This window comes from Alosa alosa, chromosome 6, assembly GCF_017589495.1.
Source record: "Alosa alosa isolate M-15738 ecotype Scorff River chromosome 6, AALO_Geno_1.1, whole genome shotgun sequence".
In the NCBI taxonomy this organism is placed as follows: Eukaryota; Metazoa; Chordata; class Actinopteri; order Clupeiformes; family Clupeidae; genus Alosa; species Alosa alosa.
Window position 1 is genome coordinate 1,648,519 of NC_063194.1, and position 17,084 is coordinate 1,665,602.

At 39.2% G+C, this 17,084-nt stretch overlaps 3 protein-coding genes across 3 annotated transcripts in view; 1 reads left to right on the top strand and 2 right to left on the bottom strand.

Annotated features, from left to right (window-relative positions):
- The window catches only part of spag9a (sperm associated antigen 9a), a 42,279-nt gene extending 40,049 nt beyond the window's left edge, over nt 1-2,230 (bottom strand). The window contains exon 1 of the mRNA XM_048244856.1: nt 1,722-2,230. Within this exon, the coding sequence (XP_048100813.1) occupies nt 1,722-2,021 (300 nt within the window). The 5' untranslated portion in view covers nt 2,022-2,230. The remainder of the gene's footprint in view (nt 1-1,721) is intronic.
- Nucleotides 2,231-2,945: 715 nt separating this feature from the next.
- Nucleotides 2,946-8,860, top strand: LOC125296017 (lipid droplet assembly factor 1-like). The gene is made up of 5 exons (XM_048245634.1): nt 2,946-3,020; nt 3,425-3,517; nt 5,425-5,593; nt 6,822-6,960; nt 7,626-8,860. The coding sequence occupies exons 1-5, from the start codon at nt 2,964-2,966 to the stop codon at nt 7,669-7,671; spliced, it is 504 nt and encodes a 167-aa protein (XP_048101591.1). The 5' UTR covers nt 2,946-2,963; the 3' UTR covers nt 7,672-8,860.
- Nucleotides 8,861-8,898: 38 nt separating this feature from the next.
- Nucleotides 8,899-12,836, bottom strand: LOC125296039 (ER lumen protein-retaining receptor 2-like). Its single transcript, XM_048245675.1, has 5 exons — nt 12,556-12,836; nt 11,472-11,572; nt 10,807-10,965; nt 10,434-10,686; nt 8,899-10,163 (listed from the first exon to the last, which is right to left on the bottom strand). The coding sequence occupies exons 1-5, from the start codon at nt 12,644-12,646 to the stop codon at nt 10,129-10,131; spliced, it is 639 nt and encodes a 212-aa protein (XP_048101632.1). The 5' UTR covers nt 12,647-12,836; the 3' UTR covers nt 8,899-10,128.
- Nucleotides 12,837-17,084: the final 4,248 nt, after the last annotated feature.

Here is a 17,084-nt window from a genome sequence, read left to right on the forward strand (position 1 = left end):
TGTACCCCCCCTCCAGGCTGGAGAAGCCAACAGGGGATTCGAGGGAGGCAGGGCTCCTTCAGGGGACTCCTAAAGGTGCTGGGTGGGGGATGTGTGGGTTGGGAGTTTGTGAGAGGAATCATTGTTACTCTCGCTCCTAGTCAGGGTGCTGCCTGGACCAGCGAAGTGACCACTGCCAAGCACCACAGCAGCTACTTCAGTGCCCGGAGCATGAGAAAATGACAACAGAGGCTACATGTCACTGTGTGTTTGTGTTTGGGGCAAAAATAATCAAATAATGTGGGGAACCACAAACAGGTCAGAGGGGATGAAACACTGCAAGCAATAGCGATCACACTGTGAGGATGTGGTCTCACTTTTAAAGTGTCTGTAAAAGCACATAGACTGCCAATAAGAGGCCTGAAGGCACCTTCAGTTTCAAGGTTGTGACAAACAACGGTGAACGGAAAGACTCTTAGGCTTTCATTCTCTCCTGGAATTACATGCAGCTACACTTACAAATGTGGATGCAAGGGACTATAAAAGAGCCAGTGTGGTATTTTTATTCAAGCTTTCACAACTGCAACCTATCACGTTTTCTACAGTATAAAGTCCATGATATTCAAAGACAATGTTCTCCACTTGACAGAAGAGAAAGTGCTGAGTCATTCACCAGCTCAGGACCATCTAGAATGCTGTGTCATGTTCTCAACAACAGCCGATTCACATCAATTCAACAAGAAACTAATCATGTTGTGTTTGAGGTATGGGGCATTTTTAACATGGAAACTGGTGTAGGGGCGAAAAGAGTCAGCTGCTTTGGCTTTCAGCACTGTGACATGGCCATTTTCACAATACCTACAAGGACCCAGAATGGACAGAAAACAGAAATAACAGTTGGTTGTAAGGTAAATGTGAGAGCAGCCCACTATTGAAACTATATTATAATAGTGCATGCTTATGGGGACACGTTTGTTATTTCTTCATCGGAGATCAGCATAAACATAGGCCCTACTTCAAGTGAAGCTCATGCATTATTAGCATATGAAAAGACTGACAACAAAAACAAGCATGGTCTATAGGCGAGGCTACTACTACATTATTTTAATTGCACCCTGGGCAGAATAGGGCACATTAAAGTCTTCTGGATTAAAATCAGTTTGACCGTTTCACTGGCTTAGTCTGAGAGCGAGTCTACTGTACACATGCCCGCTCGTTAAATCCAACCCCCCCCCAAAGAGCATGGAGTCCAGTAGCATCACTTTCACTGAGACCCGTCCTTGGGTCCTGAAACCCGTTATGAGCACACTGTGGTTCCTGGCCAACAGTTAAAAATTGGCCGGTATCACCGCTCTGGCATAAAATAGAATTCTAAGCAGGTTAACGTTAGGAATGCGATCGCTAGTGCTACTTATTCAGTGTACACACACTGAAGATCCAGGTAATGTTGGATGAAAACAATTCAGTGTTCTGCCAATGCTATTCCACAACCAATAAAAGCGAAGCCTGAAACCCAATGCCTACTGTAACAAAATGTATTGCATAACGCTATTAGCCACAGAGGTCTTCTCTAGCTGGTGCTTTTTTGGGGAGGACAACACACGTGTAGGAGCGAGTCAGGTGCAAAACAATGATGGCTAGGTTTCAGTGATGGAGGGCATCACTGACTTCACGTCAAACCCGCTCTCTCACATCAATCGCCCTATTCTCCCTGTACTCTCTCCCAAGCCCCACAGACTCACCTCCTCTGCATGCTTCCTTAGTGCTTTCTCCCGCTCGTACTGGGTGATGAGCTGTTCGTTGTCCTCCTTCAGCAGTTCGATTTCGACTTCGTGCTCCTGATTTTCTGCGAAAACAGAATCCAGATTCTCCAGCACCGCGACTACAAGCGGCATAAGTTCTTTCACAACGTCTTCGTCGTATTTCCCTATCAGCCTTTCAAATTCACGGTAGATGGAGCTGGCCAGGCCCGAGACCCTTTCCGACATCATAGCCGTTGTCCCCGGGTCGTCCTGGTACACAACTCCGTCCTCCAACTCCATTTTCTTCCCTTTCTATGGCAAATATGTCCCGTATTGTATCCCCACGCTCCTCCACCAATACGGCTGGTACTGTAAAGGCGGGCGCGACAATATTCCCTTATTTTTCTCCAAATGTCCCAGCTATAGCCGTGCTACATACAGTCCCTCCCGGGAAGTGGCTGATGGAGCCTATTACGTGGAATATTTTCTCGTAGTCTCTCCCATAGACCCACAACAGCTGAGTTGTTGTCCAGACAATCACGTGATGACGTCATATTCTCAAAGCGTAGAATGTGATTTATTTGCCTTTTTCAGATTTTCGTGATGTTATAGCCTAATGTGTGCCACTTTTACTTAATATCGTTTGTGCTTGCATGACTGTATTTTTGTTTTTGTTTTCACAAACGCCCTTCTGTCAGTTTCAGAAGTGAAAGTAATTATGGGCTTGAATTTTCTTCTAAATATAGACAACATAGGTAGGCTCATAATTTTAACTGTTTGCAAATCAAATAGAACGGCGCTGTGCACCTGTGTAGGCTACTGCTCGTAATAACTAGTGTATTAAGCCTAAAAAGACTCGGTGTGATGGCCATCGCTTAAGCTAGCTCAGGACCCCACCATAAAAGTCTAAGACTTTAATGTTTACTTCACATTAAAAGTGAAACATTGCTCTACATCCAAGTGAACTTGACAAATTTGACAGCTTTTACAGAGAATAAGATACAATGGTTTTGAATAGTGTATTGCTCAGATTTTTTTTTACACCAACATAATACAGAGCAAGATGATGATTTGTGTTATATGCTTCATTAATAAATTAACAAAAACCTCATCATAATTAGGTTACATATTTCTTTTTTCATTTCTAGGCCTCGTCGACAAGTCACGTCACATGATCTCTGTAAACTCGCGGTACTTCATTTCTAGGTCAACCATCCCCACACACTTCCTAGTTTGCGGTGGATGTGGGAAGTCCACATCTGTAAGCATCTGAAACTTCACGGAAAAAGCACATTCATGGTTAGTAGACGAATAATCGAATCACCTATCATTGGACAACGATAGATTGATTTCAAGAATGACAGCGCTGAAAGCTGGGCTCACTGTCCTTTAACAATGAGCTAGTGGTGTTTGCTAAGTCCAGGCTATCATGGTTTTTGAATTCGCAACTTCCTAGCCTAACGTAGAAGTCTATGATTTGACTTTTTTTCTAGTGGGCAAGTAGCCTAGACTGGGTCGTCAAACGGTGTGTGGTAGACTTGGGCAGGCGCAACTCATTTAATCATTGACAGCAGTTCAGCTTTGGGCGCATCATCTGTTCAAATGTAATTCAGTGGTAATGGACAATTGTAAAGATTAGGCATAAGCAATAAAATACAAGTAAAATCTTGACAACTGCAAATCTTTTTTCCCCCTTGCCCCAGAGTATGCTGTATGATAATGAGCCCTTTCCCCCTCAAGATGAAACGTCAGAGAGGTTGAACACCTTGATGGATAAAATGCACATCGATCCTAAGGTATGAAGTGTATGAAGTGCAAAAAAATCTATCCAGTGTCAACAGTCCCCGTTTCCTCATTCTAAATGACAAAACAACAATGATTATTGTTAGTTCTTGATGGCATCACTTCTCTCGTGAGGAGCCAGTCCATTCACTTCCACCTCTGTTCCAGTCACAACAAAAATATCCTGAATTGTGTAGAATTAATGCATATTACAGTTTTTCTCAGTCACTTTGGTGCTTTTCTCAGATCAGAATGAAAATTAGTTCAACCTCCACAACATTTAGTCACGTGTGCACATCATAGTAGCAAAAACCTACCCTTCAACATACATGGAATGTTGGCGGACATTGAAAAGGTAATGCGACATATGACATAACCATGTTTATTTTAAATTGCTTTCAAAACAAAACAAAACAAAATTGAGCAATAAAACAACTTGTTCATTTCTAATGTAACATTGAAGAACAATGACAAAATACACAAGACAATGCAGGACAGGATAAGAAATTTCAAATGTAGTGTTTTCATGAAGATATATATATATATATATATATATATATATATATATATATATATATATATATACATATACACACACACACACACACACACACACACACACACACATATATATATATATATATATATATATATATATATATATATATATGGGTAAGGCTATTTGCACCCCTGGTTAATTTATCACTTCATTGTATGGGCCAACGACCTGGGAACATACAGTCCAAATTTGGTGAGTTTCTGATCATTACTTCCAAAGATATATGTGACAAAGCAAATAATGTACTTTTTGCAGAATCCGGAATTTTCACAATTTCCGGTTTTGGGAAAGATTCAAATACCATCCCAAAAACTAGTTGTGCAGTAAAATATTTTTATACATCAATCCATTTCATAAACTAGACATATCAAAAATATAAAAAACATGATTGGGTGGCGGTATCTCAAAAACTAGGCCATTTGGCCCTGGACTAATAGGGTATTCTATTTGTCCATTCTATTGGCTCCATTCTATTTTGAAGACTTGGCCACACAAGTCTAATTTAAGGCTCTCACAAATAAATAGTATGGCTATATTGTATATATTGTACATTTTCTGAATCATCAGAGTGCCTTGAGTATTGAAGTTGTTGAGTTTTGTGTCCCTGGTGTTCTTTCAAGCCACAGGGATAAAAGAAAGCATACAGTTTAGGCGGAAATTGTGAGAAAATGTGTTATTTCTGGTTTAAAGAAGTCATGTGACGTCTGTGTTTGTCAGACAGATTCAGCACTGGGCTTAAATGAAAGCCTAAAAGGTCCCCTTTCCAATGATACCAAGCACCATATTACAGAATATTGACAATATCCCTACCATGAGCACAAACAAGATATACACCAGATTTTAAAAACGGAATTTATCTTAGGGGGTTAGTAACTTCATGAGCTGAAAAAAGTGATTTCGCTACCACCCCTGCACTGCTATCGTGATTTTTCTAGTACTAGGGGTGTATACCTTGCCAAAAAACAATGATAGCATTTGTCCCCCCAGATGATACCGATGGCCCAAATTTGGGGCCCTGGCTCATGGACTATAATGAAAACATGACAAAGCCATTTGACTATCTTGTTCATAAACGATGGTGTCAAGACTTCTCATTTTGATGACACTGGCAGTTTCATTGACATAAATACTTGCTTTTGAGGAATGGACGATCCATTTTGAGCAAGTGACGTGCTTTTGTAGGTTATCCACTAGGTTTTACAGTTTGCACTAATTATTTTGAGAAATGCACTAACTGCTATGCAAATGTTAATAGTGATGTGAGAAAAGCACCAAAGCGACTGAGAAAAACTGTAATTTATGTGTATTTGTGTGTTTTCTGAAGAGAGTAATTTAGAGATGACATGTTCTTTTCACTTATAGATTGAAGAGTTTATGAACTCTTCAGTGGGACGATACCTGAGTGACCACCCATTCATTGCACTGACCTTACTGGTGTTTGCAGTAATGGCCACAGTTCCTGTAGGACTTTTTCTTGGCTTTGGTCTTGTAACACTTGCTGCCACTACAATGTCTATTATCTTTGTGGAGGGTAAGTCTTAATACAGATCACAGTTATGGATGTATTTAATTATGGAAGTAAGTAAGTATAAGTATATACTCTTTGATCCCGTGAGGGAAATTTGGTCTCTGCATTTATCCCAATCCGTGAATTAGTGAAACACACTCAGCACACAGTGAACACACAGTGAGGTGAAGCACACACTAATCCCAGCGCAGTAGAGCTGCCTGCAACAACAGCGCCGCTCGGGGAGCAGTGAGGGGTTAGGTGCCTTGCTCAAGGGCACTTCAGCCGTGTCTACTGGTCGGGGGTTCAAACCGGCAACCCTTCGGTTACGAGTCCGAAGCGCTAACCAGTAGGCCACAGCTGCCCCTTTTCAACATTGTAATCCCATTCAAGTTTAAGTCAAGTAGATCTCTGAAGTTTTTTTCAACTGACTTCTCCGCAATGGTTACGCTGACCATACTCCATCTACTTAAAATGAGTAAACCCAGATGAACCTGTTAGCAAATTAGAATTTGCTCTGCAGGTCCATCTGGAAAGGATCCCATTGAAGTCCGTTTCCGAATCATCAAAAACCCAGGAATGTGTATTTTCTTTGGAATTGAGTAAACAACTGCATTTAAAACCTTAATTTACAAATTATGTGTTTGCTGCACTTCTGAAATGTTTTGGCAAGAGTTGCTCAGAATGACTTACACTTTAAACAGCTGACATCTGTGAATATTAGTCTTTTGCTTAGGTTGATATATAACTATTGAAACACTAAAATTATTTCACTAATCTGGCAAAGGATCATGGGAGACTAGGTAACATTCAAAACAATGGAGTTACTCTTTTAACTATTTATTTTTTTAGTCTTTTTTTGTTTGTTTGTTTTCAAGAATTTAATTATGTAAATTATCCTTTTGAGTTAGTTTGACTGTTCAGGTTCACAGTGAATTGAAGTGTGTTCAAAATGTGTGCAAACATACACAGGGGGTTAGTCTTACTAACTGCTGTTGGTCAGTTTGACTTGACCAATGTTTTGCATATGTGCAACTGTAAGGTAGAGATTTACTAGTTTACTTGTTTATCTCAAGTAGGGACATGGTGTGGATCTGACAAATATTTAGTGCAGCAAGCATCACATGGCTTCTGATGATCTTATAGAAGAAAATTGGTAACCAGAAAGGACAATGTAATTTGTGCTCTTGACCAGATTAGACAATAACATTTTTTGACATAAAAACTTAAACCCCATGTTGTTTTGTTACAGTTTTCCTGCTGGCTGTGGGAGGGGCAACATTACTATGTGTTCTGGGATGCCTTGCCATTTTTGCGGTGTTTTTCTCGTTCTTCCTAACTGCCTGCTACATTACTGTCTCCTGCATACACAGGTTGTATTACGGCAAACGGTACTTGGATTTTCAAAAAGTCTAATCATGATACAAGAGGCCCTTTTACCTTAACAGATATTGAAATTAGAGATACCATTGTACTTCATGTGTTTAACATATTCACAGGAAACTGACGTTTTAAACTTGGTGGGTTTGAACTGAAGTTCTGAATATGGTGTAAAAACATTTCTTTTACACAATTACTGGGAGTTAAAGGAACCATATGTAAGATTGTGGCCAACACTGGTACTGCAATCACTTTCAAATTACTGTAGAGCGGTGTATCCCCTCCCCCTCCCCCCTGACTTGAGGTTGCCAACCCGGATGCCGAAACACTACTGACTTCGTGATTAGTAGATAGGTGGAGGATCAGGCCAAAACACAACATGACATGACAAAACACATCATCAACATCAGTTGAGGGCTGCAACTTTACTTTTTAAATGACAATATCCTGGCCGGACTACTGTTGTCAGTGATATAAGTATTTGAAATGAACATGATTGCTTAATGTCTAGTGACCTATCAGGCTAATTTTATGATTAATTGAAATACATTTCTTACATACGGTTCCTTTAATGTTGTCATTCATGATTAAATTATATGTATTATACCTGTTTATTTATTCATTATTAAGTCACAATGTTTCATGATTTGTGATGTTTGCCCTTTTGTTTTTTAAGCCCATCTGAAAAGAGGAAGAGATTCTCAAGGCCAAAAATAGACTGAGACAAAGAACCTTCAAATAAGATGTTTATCCACAACTCTACAAACAGGCACTGTTAAATGATCTAATTTACATTTAGAACACATGTCTGTTCAAAATGACCTATTGTACAGGTAAGGTGTCAGTTTTATCTCCCTGGGGAAGTCATGGCTTTACAGTCATCTAGCTTAACCAGTTGAGCTGCTGAATAACACCTGTACTTCAGCCACTTCTCAGGCTTTTAACTGTAATCTTAAAGCAGTCAAAACTAGTGAATGTAAAAATTAATGATGATTGTGTTTCTTCAGTTGATTATTGGATAGCATTTAAAATACTGTTTCAAGATTTTCTTTCGTGTGCACAATTCAACATTGTTGTTCTTCCCCTTTTCATGTTTCCTGTAAGGTCAACAGTTTGTGTTATTACTTTATCGTGTCAACTGCTTTTTATTGGTCATTATTTAAAGAATCTAAAATTAACTGTGGTAAAAGACAACACTATATCAACATATTAGATATATGGGCTCCCGATTATGTTATTCGCCAAAACATCTAAACTAACATACTCTATACAAGAGCATTATTCCGTGGGGATTCACTGTGCCTTTTTGAGGGTCAACATGTCAATATTGTTCAGAGGTCAGAGTGTTTTACTTCTGAAAATAGAAATGTGTATATCCTCAGTTCTTTTTGCCAAAAAAAAAAAAAAATGCTGTCAGGTTTAGATGTGCAAAGATCCCCGTTACCTGTGATAGATAATTTTGTTGGAGCTCTACAGAGGTCATGTGCCAGTAACATGAAGCCCCCAAATAACATGATGTTTATCAGACTATTATCAGTAATATGCAACATGACTAAGCATAAATGTTATATCTCAGCTTTATGTTTCCAATGCTGCTTTGCACTGTTAACCACTTTAGGATGGCATTATTGAGACAACATTGTCCCAGTGAAAAGCTATATGCTGCACCTTAAACGGCATTGCACTACTTGAAGCTAAGGGATGCAGATGAACACATCCTGAATGATCCTTATACAGAAAAATGTTACCATGTTATCTAAAGGCAATTGCCCTGTTTGCACTTTGCAAGGCCTTGTCGAAAGCTGTTTACTGTGTTCAGATTTACTGTTATACTTCTTGTTGTGATCATGTATCATGTAACGAATACTGTATATTTTGTTACACTCTAGAATCTGAAAGAACCTTTTAATAAATTCATCTCTTTTTTTAAAACAAATGTTGAGGCGGTGTTCAAAAAAGATCTTTATTGGAGCTGATACCATGTAGCAATACAAAAAGGGAAAAACAAATCTATAGAAAGGAATGACCAAAATGGGGAGGACAAGGAAGAATGTTCTACTGGAAAAAGGCCAGAGATAGATAAACCTTGACAATCGCCATATTCACCCATGCCACACACTCTCCTTTATAAAGCTTCACAAATCAGATCAACAAGGAACTCTGCAATGTGCACACTGTATACAATTACACAGTGTCTTTAAAGATAAATTACTGCATCTATTATAACATTACAAAGAGAAACATCTGGCTGGCACCTGTTCAATGGTAGTGTTATTCACAGCCATACAATATTATATACCTTTAGTATGAATTACATCTACAACATCCTTAATTGGGGAAAACAATATGGAGACCATATACAATTAGTATAATCCACCAAGGTTCAGTGCGAGAGAAGGCTATGGCAGGGTGTTCTGATAGATATAAAAGATGTGCCAAGGAACATCAAATTAATGACAATGTTTTGCAAGGTTTTTGATCTATACCCATTATAATCAGCCACAGCTTTAGTGGCTCAGCAAAGGCTGATCCAACATTAGAATTGCAATTGAAACTGCCTGGAAACTGTCTCTGATACTCAAAACGAGGTTCATACAAAATTTGCTATTGTTCAATTACTTTGAATTTACAGTAGGTACGGACCACTTTTAAGCCAATGAAAAAAAAGCATTGATTCTACATAAACAGAGAAGTACAGCATAGCTCATCATTTAAGTTTGTATCAAGGTATTAATTTGGTCGTTATATTAACTTGGGTGAAGTATTGCTTATACCAGGATTAGGGGGTGGGGATTGTAAATATGTCCTGCAGAATAGTTTGACACAGAACACCACATTTAACTTCATGTGTTTTTATGCCTATCGATTTGTGCATTGTAATAAAGCATACAGTTTATACCATGTCAGCCCCTTTGTGATGCTAAAGCATGAAGAAGACACCTCACACATACAAAAACGTTTTTTGTCCTTTGAAGTTTAGGCAAGATGCCAAAAACAGACATCCAGATGCTTCACAGACCAGAGAGAATCCTTGCTTGTGTTCCGGAACATTTTGGCAGAACTCGCAGATACTCACAATAAAGCTTGTGGTGTTTCCTTTGTGTGCTCTGTCCCTGTGCATCTCACACTAGCTCCAAACAATCAGTCTAGTAAGAGTATGATTCTCCAATTCTTGGCACTTATGCCGGGAGGCTCAATTTCTTTCCTTTCAGCACTGTAAACAGAGGATACCATAGAAGTAAATGCAAAGTATTATCCAATATTAACATTTGAGGACAAGGATTGGATTTGCAAGGGAAACACCTAATAAACAAATCAATCTTGAGAATATATTTTACACCCATCACACACTGTAACTACATGCTTATTTATCGTTTATAAGTTTAAACATAATACATTTATGCATTAGTATTTATTTGCCAACCATGAGCTTTTATCATCCTTTCATCTTGTTTCCTAACATGGCTGGACTGTCACAACTCACCTTTGGTAATGTACAAGTAGAAGAAGTCACAGTACAGGATGGTTTGGACAATGCCAGCCACAATGGCAATCATGTCAAAGAAGCCCTCGGAGTAGAAACGCCAGATCCAATTGAAGAGATAGAGGGATCGGTACAAGCCCAGGAAGAACAGATAATGGGTGGTGATGGTCTCAGCCTCACCGGTCTTGCTGATCATGAAGAGCTGGGGAAGGATGGCCACTGACTCCAGATATATGGAGAAGGTCCACAGGATCTATAGGGCAAAAGCATTTGCAAGTAGAGAAAAAAAACAAATCATAATGCAATGCAATTGATAATAAAAAAAATGTTTTAATTAAAAACCTTTAAGAAATATTCCGCTGCTTCATCTTACCTCCAGAGGAGAGAAATCATGATTGACTAAGAAAGACAGACCACCGACAGGAACCAACAAGAACTCCACTCTAAAACTGTCATGGTTTCCATCATAGGTAGCCTTGAACTTCATGTAAATGAGGTACAGAGTGGCATATGCAGCGCCAATGTAGATCACCTGGAGCAGAACAAGAAAGAGGGGGAGAGTTATTGTCAACTTTTAGGGGCCTATTTTTGAAAAAAAAAAAAAAAAAAAGTCAGGGATTTTATGCGATTTCAAGCCCATTACAAGTTGTGTCATATTCAGCAATCATCTTCTCACGGCAGCTAGCTGCCCATTCTGTGAGTACATGGCAAAACCGGTCTCTATAGACAGACCAGGCTCCGAAAACTGGAAATAAAGTGGGGGGCAGCCTGTCCCCCAAATAAAAAACGAAAAGATCCGTGGAATTTCTCTGTGAATACATCTAAGGGGGGGGGTGAGCTACCTCTCTGGCGTGTCTCGTTTGGTCCTTGGTTAAAATATAATGTACTTTTTTTTTGCACAAAGGCATCTGCTAATAAATTGAAATATAAACAAACGCGACTTCCTATGCAATCCCTGACTACACTTTTAACACCAGCTTCTTTTGACTAGATTATATGACATCGCTTGTGATGTCATTTCCATGTTGAATGTCTCACCTTCATGGTCGTGTTGTAGAGGGAGATGAAGGAGGTGAGTAGGTCCAGGTAGCGTGTGGTGAATACGGTTGCAAAAAGAATCTGGCTCTTTCCAGAGATGCCTTAAAAAGATACATTTTATTAGTCCATTGATAGTACAGACACATTTTTTTTTAAAATAAAGTATATTTCGTAACACAATTAGAAACAAAAAGAGCTGTTGCCGGACTTAAATGATTTAACATGTTTCAATAAAATTGAATGAAGGCAATAGACATAGGGGACAGCCTAAGGTCAGTCTACATCGGAAATCATCATTAGATCACTAACTAGCATACTCTAGCTAGTATAAAACCATACAATGCCGCTGCAATTATTTGCTCTGCTTGTTAAAACAGCATCAGAAGGCTTGCCAAGAGCAGTGGTCCTGATGCAAGCAAGTCAGGGGAGTAGTGGGGGTTACTAAAATGAGTTATCGCCAACTCAGCACACGCTCCTATGGCTTCACGGCTATGCCACGTCAGAAGCCCATCAGGCCTAACTAATCGAACAGTGATGTCTCATTGCTTTTTCTGTTAAATAGTTTTCGCATGTAGGCCAAATCTGTGAGGGTCGATTTATGTCTGTAGAAATTAACGGAGCAGGCTGCCAACGTTCCAAATTACACCTGACAACTTCGCTAGCCTACTAAGCCTAGCGTCCTGATATCAGTTACAGACAACATTAGCTTACTTGCTAAGCAATATCTTATTTTAGAGGACAGCAGCTAAAGTGTTGCACCCGTGTCTTCCCTACTAATGTTAAATACTGTCCACATTAAAAGTTTAGGTTTATTTATCTGAGGGGACAGGATACATTCATTACTTTCAACCATCATATTTATATGGCTTCTTAGCTAACTACCTAACAGGCTATGCTAGTTGCTAACAAGGCCTCGATTAGCAAGAACACCTTGCGTTACAGCAAGTCAGTTTACAGCAAACTGTTACAATAGATGTGTATATTGTTTGGTTGATTGACTACATCTAGGATAAATAGAAGACCCAACTAAATTACAATGATGGATCATAGTAATGTAACAGGCTACATTAACGTATAGACTCACCGGCGCAAGACCTGGTTTTCCATATCTTGAGCAGCAGAATAATGATAGCTGCAAGATGAGAAAGATCCCCTGTAAGTCTGAAGATGTTCATCTTTAACTTGTCAGTCCTGCAGAAATGAGTGGAGCCTTCTTATTTGAGCTCTTCAGAAAACACTGTTTCTATAAACTTCTCACTTGATTGCCTTAATTCAAAGGAATATGGCGAAGTCAGAGCGACGTGGCCTGGAGGACGTGGCCAAAAGTTAAATTACAGTGCAAGCCGGGAAAAGATGGGATACACCGTGAGAGTTTGCCGTAGCCTACGAACCGCCCACCATAGGTTTTTTGAGGTGAAGTATCACGTTACCTGCTCGCATTACCAAACATCTACTGTAATGTAATGGCACTGACACATTAAAAATAAGATACAAACAGAAAAATAATATCCCATATTATTCCCCACGTATGTGGCCCGAAAACTAGGTTTCAGTCTTTATCAGTCCAAGGATGCTCCTACTTCCTACCAGCAGATGGCATGATTGGGCTGTGTGGGTCGTCTCTATATACGGCTATGGTGTGGGTCCTACCTTTTACTGTCTGTGTGGGTCAGATCCGTATGTGGGTAGGCTTACAAACAGGCATTAAGCAGAAGTGTAGCCTACTGCTGGTCTTGTCTCCACCCGAAGCAGTCAGATATGCGCAGCGCAGCATGAGCACACCACCTGGGTAATTAAGACTAAAGGAAATACAGTGGGCTACTTCACTTAAAACAACTTAACGGCAGTTGCCACTTTGCGTCTAGTTATTGAATGAGAAAATCTGTGTGAGATCAGGTGTGAGACTATTCAAATCCTAGATTGACGAGTCTGCCCTGTTTCTGGGTGATCTACAGATATGCTACTCTAGACTACTATCGTGATTATTTGAATAAATTGGTATTCTACAAATGAGAATAAAGTACTAGCCGCCTTTAGGGTTGATCGGTTTTAATTCACTGAGCCATCACAGTGCCCCCACAATAACATAGTTTGCCATATATAGTAGGGGGGCCTATGTGTCTAATTTGGGGGCTTGTGAGATTCACATGTTAATTTTTGGAGAGTATTATATCTTTGTTCTAGGGGTTCTTAAGAGTATAAAAAAACATGACATGTTTTTTTGAAGGTTTTGAAGGACCCAAATCAAAGGTCAAATTCAGAAAAGGTGTTTTGTCTATAAACCTCACATTGCTGGTATTATAGCATAGGGTTTGGTGCCAAAAAGCAAAGATATTCTACAAGGTAGTGTGCAAAAGTGGACCACATAAACAATACAACATTATAAAACATTTTTAGGCTGGTGATTGATATCTTTAACAAGAAATTGTGCCTAAGATTATCGAAATTGTCCGCTTAAAAAACATAATACTTCAATATCAATACTATAATACTATCAATTCATGCCTATTAGTGTGCTTGAGTGTAGGCCTAGTCTGCTCTGCCAGTTCTTGTCTACACCCATTTAGAGCACAAAGTGCAGAGATCTCTGTTAAATCAAGTTTAATATACTTTTAAGCTGAAGTCTGTAAGGCCTTCCGTAGCCTATGTAAGTGTGAAGAAAAGAAAGGGTAAAAGGATCAGATAGACAAACAGACAGGTGAGTGTGTGTGTGTGTAAGAGAGAGAAAGAGAAAGAGAGACACTAGCAGTGACAGTTGGCTGTTGATAGCTGGCAGTTATAGAATGTAGAATATCGAATAACCTAAAGCACATAGTGCTCTGTTCTTCATGGTTGGTGATATTAGTGACCTTCTAGCCTTCTACATTTGAGCAAGCACATTTTCATAGTTCATGGTGGCACAGTCTAGTTAGGTTATTTTCTGAGGTGTGTCTTTCTGTTAGTCAGGTGATGGCACACATATTCTAAAAGAAACAGATTTGGGGCTATGTATCCAGTGGCAGATATGTGTGGACTGGTGAAAGACCCATCACTAGAGACAAATTTCTTGTTTTTGTCCATGAGAGAGTATGGAGATGGTGATCACAAATCAGCCAACGATTACAATGTTACAGTGCAGTTATTTTACAACAGAACAAAGTTTGGCACAGGAACTGCTACAAATCCACCTGTAACAGTGAGCATCTGCAGCATGCTAAGATTTGCTACTAGAAATCATGTGAAGGGCAGGACCCCAGCAAAAGCGCGTGGTATCTGGCCTGGGGCAACAACTGCATCAAGTCTTTGTACACTTGTTCACCAGCAGGTTCAATAGATAAGTGCTTCTTCTGTCAGAAGCAGACATAAGGTCCTATTATGGATCCCATTCTAATCTGTTCCCTTTATCTCTGCAAAGTCCCACCATAACCATCCTGTCCATATTTAATAGAGACCACAGACCAATATATGAAAAATCAATTTATTTAAATGGCATAAAACAGCCCAAAGAAATCAGCTGTGAAGACAAGGCAGGACTCAGTGTCTTCCAGAAATGGCGTTGGTCATCACATCTTCTGAACCTGTTAGTGGCAACCTGGCAACTGCATCAAGTCCATTTAGAGGGACTTTGTACATTTGTTCAGGGACAGTACAGATATCATACAGCCAGCATAGATACAAAGTAAATGAGAAATGCAGAACATTAAACCACACATTGGAATATTGGACATAATGCAGAACATTAAACCATATATTGGAATATTGGACATAATGTTCTATTCCACAAAAGAATGCAGGCAACCAACCAAGAGATATAAGTAATATTTTGAAGTCAATGACTTTTAACAGGTAGCCAGTGTAGAGATGCTAGGATGGGGGAAATATTTTCATATTTTTTTTGTGTGTGAGCAGCTGCATTTTGTATAAGCTGTAAGCTCTTTAGACAGGTATTATTACAGCCAGCGTAATAGCATGGCAATAGTCTATCCCTGAGGTGACAAAAGCATGGATTAATTTCTCTGCATCTGGTAAGGATAAGGACTTTCTTATCTTTGAAATGTTCCTTAAATGGTAAAATGAAGTTTTGGTGATCTGTTTTATGTGATTATTTAGTGCTAGGTCCTGGTCAATTATAACTCCTAGGTTTTTAACACTTTTGGATGAGGTCAGTGGAAGTGGATCAGTGGTCAGTGGATATCCTATCCACATCACAGGCTACATATAGTGATATGTAGCCTGTGATGTGGATAGGATATCCCTCATCTTTTTAGAACCTAAAACCATGACTTCTGTTTTATCTGAGTTCAAAAGCAGGAAATTATTCATCATCCATGTCTTTATATCTCTCATACATGTGTCAAACAGGGTTAATTCATCAGGTTTTATGGAGAGGTATAGTTGTGTATCATCTGCTAAACAACAGGGGCCCCAGTACTGAGCCTTAGGCACTCCATATTTTACCATAATCTGGGTAGATGGTTTATTATGGACCTGTACAAATTGTTGACGGTTAGGAAGGTATGATCTAAACCAAGCGAGTGCTGAGTCTGATGCCTATCAAATTTTCAAGCCTAAGTAGTATGTCATGGTCTATGGTGTCAAAGGCAGTGCTGAGGTCCAGAAGGACCAGTATTGATACAAGGCTAGGTTTTTTGAGGGGGGGCTTAATAACAGATGTCTTAAACGACTGCGGTACATGCCCTGATAGCATTGAATTATTGTTATACCATGGTCTAGGTTGAAAAGGGTGTTGTTTAAAAAGTGATATACTACACCTGTCTTCGATGCGTCCATTATCAGAAATAAATGGACTTCGCGGAGATCCTCAGGTCGGACAGGGTCGTCCATTTATTTCTGATAATGGACAGTCTTATCCCTTACATAATCTAGAGTAAAACATTATCCAGGAAGGGGAGAGCAGTCTTAAGAAGGTGTGTAGGAATAGGATCTATCTAGTAGACTAGTTGTAGATTTTGATGAGGAAATTGTGGAGGTGAGATCTAATATGTTGTGTATATGTAAATGAATTAAATGTTGTTCGAGGTCTCATCTGTGATTCTGTTATGTTTTTGCTATCTTTCAGCAATGGAATATGTGTATTTGGTGAAACTGATTGGTTATTGATCTTATCTCTAATTGTTTGACATACAATCATAATACTGACATACAATCATACTGTTGAAAATAACTGTTTTGTGAACTTTATTCAACATAGCCAGTGATTTAGGCGAAATTTATGGTGTTAATTACAGTGAAATATACAATTAAAAAAAAAATAGGGTTGAAACAGGTAAAAAAAATGGAGACATCATTTTTCTCCATGTTCAATGAACTCTAAAGACAGTCCAACCACTCCAAAAATTAACATTTCAAACCCACAGAAACCATATAGGCCCCCTGACTATATATGGCAAAACTAGACTAAATACCGAGCAAAGTTAACTAGGTTGGGTTGTTGGACCCTCTATTGTCTATTCCATAGAAAGACAAGTAAAAGAACATAGCAGGTGTCTACATTTCTTTCCTACTAATTTTGATCCACGAAAATGCTCCTATTTTGCCGGGAATTCGCACGTTGTCATTGGTGATGTCATGGCGCTCTTACCGGAAACTACGTTTAACTCTAACATCAGACGC

What these genes read in the sequence shown, in the direction of transcription:
- LOC125296017 (XM_048245634.1), top strand. Translation starts at nt 2,964, where the DNA reads ATGTGGGAAGTCCACATCTGTAAGCATCTGAAACTTCACGGAAAAAGC. An exon ending in AAATGCACATCGATCCTAAG is followed by an intron (nt 3,518 to 5,424) that starts GTATGAAGTGTA and finishes TTTCACTTATAG; the next exon opens with ATTGAAGAGTTTATGAACTC. An exon ending in GTCTATTATCTTTGTGGAGG is followed by an intron (nt 5,594 to 6,821) that starts GTAAGTCTTAAT and finishes GTTTTGTTACAG; the next exon opens with TTTTCCTGCTGGCTGTGGGA.
- LOC125296039 (XM_048245675.1), bottom strand. Translation starts at nt 12,646, where the DNA reads ATGAACATCTTCAGACTTACAGGGGATCTTTCTCATCTTGCAGCTATC. An exon ending in GAAAACCAGGTCTTGCGCCG is followed by an intron (nt 11,573 to 12,555) that starts GTGAGTCTATAC and finishes TATCTTTTTAAG; the next exon opens with GCATCTCTGGAAAGAGCCAG. An exon ending in ATGATTTCTCTCCTCTGGAG is followed by an intron (nt 10,687 to 10,806) that starts GTAAGATGAAGC and finishes TTTGCCCTATAG; the next exon opens with ATCCTGTGGACCTTCTCCAT.